Source organism: Lepidochelys olivacea (assembly GCF_965140295.1).
Source record: "Lepidochelys olivacea isolate rLepOli2 genome assembly, chromosome: 2".
Taxonomy (NCBI): Eukaryota; Metazoa; Chordata; order Testudines; family Cheloniidae; genus Lepidochelys; species Lepidochelys olivacea.
The window spans coordinates 263,001,010-263,008,938 of NC_140412.1; the positions used below are offsets into that span (position 1 = coordinate 263,001,010).

Below are 7,929 nucleotides of genomic sequence, written 5' to 3' on the forward strand. Positions count from 1 at the left end.
TGGCACACTTTAGTGTAAAAAAAAGTGCCAGGGGAAGATTTCATCAACATTGCACAAAAGAAAAGAGAAAAAAAAGGGGGGGGGCAATAAAATTTGCAAAATTGCATAAAAACAACTATCCATTTGCTAAGGGAAAGGTGTAGGATCTCTGTCTGCGTGACCTGGGGCTCCTGGTTCAGGAGAATTTGCAATAAAATCAGAAAGGCATATTTCCTTCCAGGTTTATAAAGAGTTTGATATTTTGAGGCCTGTCTCCTGCTTTCCTCCACATGGGCAACTCATCCAATAGAACATTTGCATTCATTTTTCAGTGAATTGAGTGCTGGTAACAGTTGGACATCCCAGGAGACAGCGGTAGCCTGTGTAGCCCACATAACGGGTACAACACGGGCAGGAGCAGGGCAAGCTGCCCCAATGCTATGCCTCTAACTGGGAGAGGCTAGTTCTAGGGGTGGAAGAGCAAAATGGGTCTCTGGACCTATTCAGGCCTTGTCCCCTCTGCTGAACCTGCCTGCAAGGGACCCAGTGATGCAGTCCTACCATTTGTGAGGACATCTGTTGACACAGAACGCAACAGAGGCTGGCCATCAGACAGCTAGTGGATTGAAGCAAGCTTCCATGACTGCCTGTTCCAGTGTCTGACACAGGTGAGCGGACTGGCCTCCAGCCAAGCCCCTTGCAGGAGGAGGCATTTCCCAGCATGCCCTGTGTGGAAGACAGGGCGAACAGCATGCTGCGCCCGTAAACAGCAGGCTGCTGTTGTGTGGGCTGGAATTTGGCCGGCAGCTTGATGTTCCAGGGGGGGCCACCCCTGCATTCAGGTGCATTGGCATTATGCTTGGCCTTGTGGGATGGATACCCAAGGCAGGGACTGCCTTGCACCTCCAAATTGAGCCCCTGCACAATGGTCAGGTCCTGAGTCCCATCCTGTGAGGTGCTGGCCACCTCCTGGGAGAGGCCAAGTGCCCTCACTGAAATCAACGGGAGCCAAGGACGTTCTGTGCCTTCCGGACATCGCTTAGCGCCTCATAGGACTGAGCTCCCGGGGCCTCCCCCCATCACAGTGAATGGGAGGCTTGCCATGGACCTCCATAGGAGCAGGAGTAGGCCCCATATGGAGCAGCAGCGATGGACTCTGGAGATGAGCCCCCTGGATTTTTCCTGACAGGAAAGAGAGTGGCTGTGACCCCAGGCCATAAGCTAAGTGGGTGAAGGGGGCACTAAATGCTGGGGACAAACTGGAGGCTAAAAATACTAAATTGAGGCTATTAAAGGACACTGGGTAGAGAACACAAAAACCTTATTCAGTCTTAATTCCAGCAAATGTATTTTGTTGCTAATTCTTGTGGTTTTATTGTGTGCCTTGCTCTATTTGATGCTTTCCTGAAAGCCCCAGCTCCTGCAGTCATGTGATTATATTAGACTCTCCGCTTACAGGTTTGTTTGTTTTTTTAAAGTAAGTTTCTAGCCTTCATGGTGGCAAAGAAAAGCTTGAAAACATGAACCATAAAGACTTTAAAAAAAACCCACAACCCACAGTGGGCAAATAAAAAGAAACCAACTTTTTTTTTCTTTTTTTTTAAATCTCGTGATTTTTGAATGCTGAGGGTTGGCGATGCTGCTGTATCTTTTCAAACGCTGATTAGCAAAATGCACTTGTGTTAGAATGCTGTCCAGTATTACAGATAATAGGGAATGTGCCGAAAAACTCTCATGTAGAATTTAATGTTCTATTGTTCCAGGCCACTTTTCCAGCCAGAAATCATTTTCCAGGAAATCATCATTTTTGCATTAAAAAAAAAAATACCAAGGAAAATTCTCACACGTAAATTCATTTTTCACAGGGACATTTTAGAGTGCAAATGGGTTACTCCGAAATTTTGGATGATGAGAGAACTGTTTAAAGATTCAAAACTGAGTAAGAAAACTTTCTTTACGGAGGAGTTCATTTAGTATTTGTCACACTCTTCTACCAGAATCTCATTCCATTTCCACTGAAGTCAATGGAAAGACCGTCAGCAAGGTTTGCTGGCCTTTTAAGGGAGTTCCCAGGTCCAGCTCTGCCCTGTTCCAGGTTTCTGCCCAGAACTAATGCATTCTGGGGATGGTAGTTCCAGGGGCACATGGGAATTGTAGGCCCTGCAGCAAAGCATGCTGGGAAAAGGGGCAGGAATAGTAGGTAATGGTGAGAGATGGCTCCATTGAGAAGAGAGACCTAGGAAGGAGCCAGAGCTTTAGGGAGTCCAGGGTAGACTGAGGGGAAGACTTGGATGGAAGGAATTCCCTCTATAGCCATTTGGAAACAGTTGTGTGAGAGACTTGGATAAACCAAAGGGAGTAAAAACAAGAGACATTACTAGTTCTCCTGTCACTGAACCACATCCCCACTGGTTCACATCCCCACTGATGACAAAAGGGAGTACGAACAGGCCCCAATGGATAAGTAAACATAACCGCTCACCTCTGACAGTGACCAGCACGGAGCTGTAGGTCTGCCCTGCCAGGTTGGAGGCTGTGCAGGTGTAGAGCCCGTTATCGACCTGCTTGCAGAAAAGGATCTTCAGCACAAAGTTCTCCTGTTCATCCTCATACACAACGTGCCGGCGCCCCTCTGTAATCACCTCGCCATCCTTCTTCCACACAATCTCCGGCTTTGGCTCTCCTGTCACATAGCAGCTCAGCTTGGCGTGCTTCCCCTCCGTCACGTTGAAGGTACGCGTCAGCACCCCGAAGGTGGCGTTGCGGGCTGATTTGGTGGTGAGACTGGCAGCCCTCTCGTAATCCAGAGAAAGGCTGAGACCAATACCAGACAGCCCCTCTGGGGCTGAGTACATTGGGGCAGCCATGTGATCAGCGGCTGCAAGCATGGACGTGTCCATCTTCCTGATCTCCTCCCGCCTCTTTTGCAAATGAGACAGCAAGGAGGCAGTCTTGCCATAGCCTGTGTCTAGATGGCTGCTGCTCGGACTGTAAGGACCATGCGTGTCCACCACCAAGGTGGCGGTAGCACTGGCAGAGCCAATGGGGTTCTCCGCCCGACACACATATGTCCCACTGTCCCCCAACCGAGCGCACTGGATCTTGAGAGCATTTGACTCCCCGAGGGACTCAATCTGGAAGCGGCTGGAGTCGGACCAGCCCCTCACGTGCTTCCCATCTTTCTCCCAGTTCACAGAGAGGGGCGTGCTGCCCTGGACTTTACATTTGAACGTAACGTCGTCTCCCAGGGTCACTCTGATGGAGGATGGTTTCTGGATGAAGTAAGGGGCCGATTCCGTCACCGTCATCTCCTCCCCAACTTTGATACTGACAGCAGTAAAAGCTTCCCCAATGGTGTTCTTGGCCCTGCAGATATACTGACCACTGTCCTCTAAGCTCAGGTCATAAATTGTTAGCCGGTACAGATCACCATCTTCCACCATTTTAAACCTTCCCCCCGACTGGATCGGAAGCTTATCCTTTTCCCAGCTCACGAGCGGGACGGGGTTTCCCACAATCTGGCAGCTCAGGGTGACATCCTTCCCCACCGACACCATGAAGGCCTTAGGCCGAGTCAGGAACCTTGGGGCTCCACTGAAGGAACTGTAATCCATCTTGGTTTCCTAGGAAAACAGAAGGACCAAGAGAAAGCTGATATACATGGGTGTACACACAGTGTCTGCTTTGTCTTTATATAGTGATGCCAATACACATATTCACATAAAGCAACAAGATGAGCAATAGCTATCAGTCCACTGCGTTTCCACCACCGATTTTGCATGATCAGTCAGCAAGTTTTAGGGACATTACAGGTCTTTTATGGATAATTCAATTTGGGCTCAATAGTATTAATCACTTATGTAAAATGGGCAAGTGATTCCCTCTACCATAGGAATCACTGTGTGAAATCCAAGGGCCTGTGTTGTGTAGGAGGTCAGACTAGACAATCGTAATAGTCCCTTCTAGCCTTAGAATCTATGCACTAGCAAAACAAAGCAGCACTAATGGGTTATAATTTGTGGACTGTTTTTTAACCAAGGACCATCAGATATCCATGATATATTTATGGATTGGTAGGAATGTGACATCAAGGATACTTCTCCCCACACTCTCTTCTTCTCTTCACACTCACCTTTGCATCTCTCTGTCTCCCCTTCATTTCTCAACTTGTTCTCCTTCTATCCTTTCATCAACATTTCACTTTCATCTCTCTTTATCCTCTTCATTCCCACCTCTCTCTGCTTTTCTCTTCATCCATTCCATGTCCCCCTCCCTCCCCTTCCACATGTCTTGTCCTCTGTGGGCAGCAGAGAACACCATGTTCATGGGCTAGCTTGGTCCTGAGAAGGACATTCCACCCAGCAGGGGGCAGTGTTTAGAGGGACAGGCAGACAAGCTTAGTGTATTGTTGGTGATATCCTCTTTATTCCTCAATTGCTATTTAAGACAACTGTTTAACTCTGGATAACTTCTCACTGAGGACAGTTAGCAAGTGACAGCCACTTGCACCTCTTGGAGAAAATGCAAAATCATGGCTTGAGCATTTCCAAAGGTGATTGCAAGTTTGAATCTAAATGGGTGTCAGGCTCCTCAAAAAAGTTTGGCTGAAAGCTCTCGGAAAGATTTCTCACTTGTTGCCTGCCTACTTTGTGCTGCCTTAAATACTTGCTGTGCTATAGCTCCCAGCTGTGCAAAGACAGATCAGCAAAGGGAAAATAATTGAAGTACTGCTTGGAACTAAAGGTCAGGACAATTCTGACACTGCCTTGTCTTGAGAAAGTTAAAAGCAATGGGCAGCAGTGCTAATCATTACTGTAATGTTCACACGTACGCCTCTGCAGAACTGAAAAGCAATGTTACAGACATTAACCCATTTGAACTTCCCAATGGATTCTGCACAGCACATGTCCCCTTGGGAGCCTCCTCACATTTCTTTACTAGCCCTGACATGGATTCCTGGCTGGCTGTTTTTCTGCTGCTGGGGTGGGATCTCTTTTCCCTAAGTGGGAACGAATGAAAGAGCTTCCTTCATGGATTTGGCTAGCATATACAGGGAGGACTACAGAGCTATCTAATGGCTGGCAATAGCAAAACTCCACTGGGAACAGGATTGGGCCCTGTCTTAGCATGCTGTAAAGAGAACAAGCTTGCCAGCTATTGCTGTAGGTCCCAATTCAGTTCGTTACTATATCTACTAAGTCCTATCATGCCAAATAACCCTTCCCTGTTGGGGATTCAAATACCCATTGAGCTATATTTGAGGCCTCTAATTAGTGATAATTGCCAATCTTTTTATATCCTTGATTTTATTTACCTTCAACTTCCCACACAAAGCAGTTCAATGACTGGCATTGTGGACTGCAGTTCATCTCAGTAACTCAGAAAGGAAACATTAGGCAGTCAGTGGGATAGAAATATCCTCTATAATCCTGCAGCAGTTTGGCTTCCCTGCCTGCCACCAACCCACCCACCAAATCACCCAATGACAAATGCTCTCAGGATTCCCCCACACACTCACACTGGAGATCAGTAGGATCAGGCCTAAAAACTGTTGAGAGAATGATTCACCATTTCTACAGCTGCTTTTTTCCCCTTCTCTCCTCTGACTCATATTTCAATGTTGACATCAGTTCCAAAATCAGCAAAACTTTCTGAGCAAGGAATCGGGACTCCTGGGTTCTATTCCCAGCTCTGCCACTGGCCTGCTGCATGACCTTGAACAAGTCACTTTGACACTCTGTGCCTCAGTTTCCCCTCCCACCCTTTTCCTTTCTTAGCTATTAAAACTGTAAACTCATCACTCTCACAATGTGTTTGCACAGCATCTAGCATCACTATACTACAAATAATGCTTAACAATAAAAATGAATCATCAGTATCTCTTTCCCTAGTTGGAGATCAAAACACCAGCCTCCCAGAAGCAATTAGATGTTGGTAAAGTACTAGGAAATCATTGGATAAATGTAGATTCACAATGGCAACAACTGTATTAATGTATTTACAATTATTATTATTATTGAATTATTATTGTTGATATTTTATCGAAATAATAAAGCTATCCTTGAGACTCTGAGGAGGCCTTAGAAGCCCACCTGGATCAAATAATTAATGTCATCTTCCTTTCATACACAAACTTTATAACAATAATATTATTCATTAATAAAACATCATTTTCTTTTCCTTCCTGCAATGTGTCACTGTTCAAGCTAATTGGAAACTTTACATTTGACAGAAAATGGCTTTTTGACAAAACAGAAATTTTTGTGAAGATACAAAAATTCCATTTTTGCTGAAAACGTTTGGGGTTTCATCAAAAACATCCAAAACCCACAAACCAATTTCACCTCCCAGGTTTTGGCCAGCAAAAACGGAAGGTTTTCCGTTTTAAACCCAAAGACGTCCATGTTTGCTCTCTCAATGCCAAACAAGTAAATAAATATATAAACATTTTAAAAATAAAATAAAAACGTTTTCAGTTTTCATTTTTTCAACAAAAAAATTGGAAGAAAATTTTCACTGAAAATGGGGGGGAAAAATGCATTTTCTGACCAACCATAGTCTCCATTGCTTTCTGCTCAACAGAATGTTGGACCAGTTCCTGTGCGCAGGACAGCCCCCTAGTGGCTGCAGCCTGAAGAGGATGTGAACCCTAAACACAGACACATCATAGGATTTATGCTGACTTTAGAAACCTGCTTACACTTCCCTCCTGAGATAGGGAGAAATGCAGTGTCAAGAAACATTGCTTGTCAACAGTAAACCTAGAGGACCATGTCCCACACTGGCCTGGAGGTTTGTGCAAGTATGTTTCGCGCATCCCGTGGCTACTGTGAAATTCAACTCCTTCTCCACCACATTATTTTTTAATCTTTAAAATACATTTATCATAAATATTTATAAAACTACAAGTGGGAAAATTACAGCAGTGGTTAACAGATGTACATATGCACCCTGGGGGCAATCCAGAGCTCACTGAAGAGAATGGCCATCGGGGAAGGTCCCGGACGATTGGAAAAAGGCAAATATAATGCCCATCTTTTAAAAAAGGGTAGGAATAAATGGTAAATTTTCAGAATGGAGAGGGGTACCTAGTGGTGTTCCCCAAGGGTCAGTCCTAGGACCCATCCTATTCAACTTATTCATAAATGATCTGGAGAAAGAGGTAATCAGTGAGGTGGCAAAGTTTGCAGATGATACTAAACTGCTCAAGATAGTTAAGACCAAAGCAGACTGTGAAGAACTTCAAAAAGATCTCACAAAACTAAGTGATTGGGCAACAAAACTGCAAATGAAATTTAATGTTGATAAATATAAAGTAATGCACATTGGAAAAAATAAACCCAGCTATACATACAATATGATGGGGGATAATTTAGCTACAACTAATCAGGAAAAAGATCTTAGAATCATCATGGATAGTTCTGCGAAGACGTCTGCGCAGTGTGCAGCGGCAGTCAAAAAAACAAACAGGATGTTAGGAATCGTTAAAAAAGGGATAGAGAATAAGACGGAGAATATCTTATTGCCCTTATATAAATCCATGGTACGCCCACATCTTGAATACTGCGTACAGATGTGGTTTCCTCGTCTCAAAAAAGATACACTGACATTAGAAAAGGTTCAGAAAAGGGCAATTAAAATGATTAGAGGTTTGGAACGGGTCCCATACGAGGAGAGATTAAAGAGGCTAGGACTTTTCAGCTTGAAAAAGAGGAGACTAAGGGGGGAAATGACAGAGGTCGATAAAATCATGAGTGGTGTGGAGAAAGTGAATAAGGAAAAGTTATTTACTTGTTCCCATAATATAAGAACTAGGGGCCACCAAATGAAATTAATGGGCAGCAGGTTTAAAACAAATAAAAGGAAGTTGTTCTTCACACAGTGCACAGTCAACCTGTGGAACTCCTCGCCTGAGGAGGTTGTGAAGGCTAGGACTATAACAGGGTTTAA

At 44.7% G+C, this 7,929-nt stretch overlaps 1 protein-coding gene across 1 annotated transcript in view; it reads right to left on the bottom strand.

Annotated features, from left to right (window-relative positions):
• The window catches only part of OBSCN (obscurin, cytoskeletal calmodulin and titin-interacting RhoGEF), a gene marked incomplete at its 5' end in the record, with an annotated part of 294,967 nt that extends 291,374 nt beyond the window's left edge, over window positions 1-3,593 (bottom strand). The window contains one exon of the mRNA XM_084618134.1: window positions 2,462-3,593. Coding sequence (XP_084474260.1) covers window positions 2,462-3,593 — 1,132 coding nt within the window. The remainder of the gene's footprint in view (window positions 1-2,461) is intronic.
• Window positions 3,594-7,929: the final 4,336 nt, after the last annotated feature.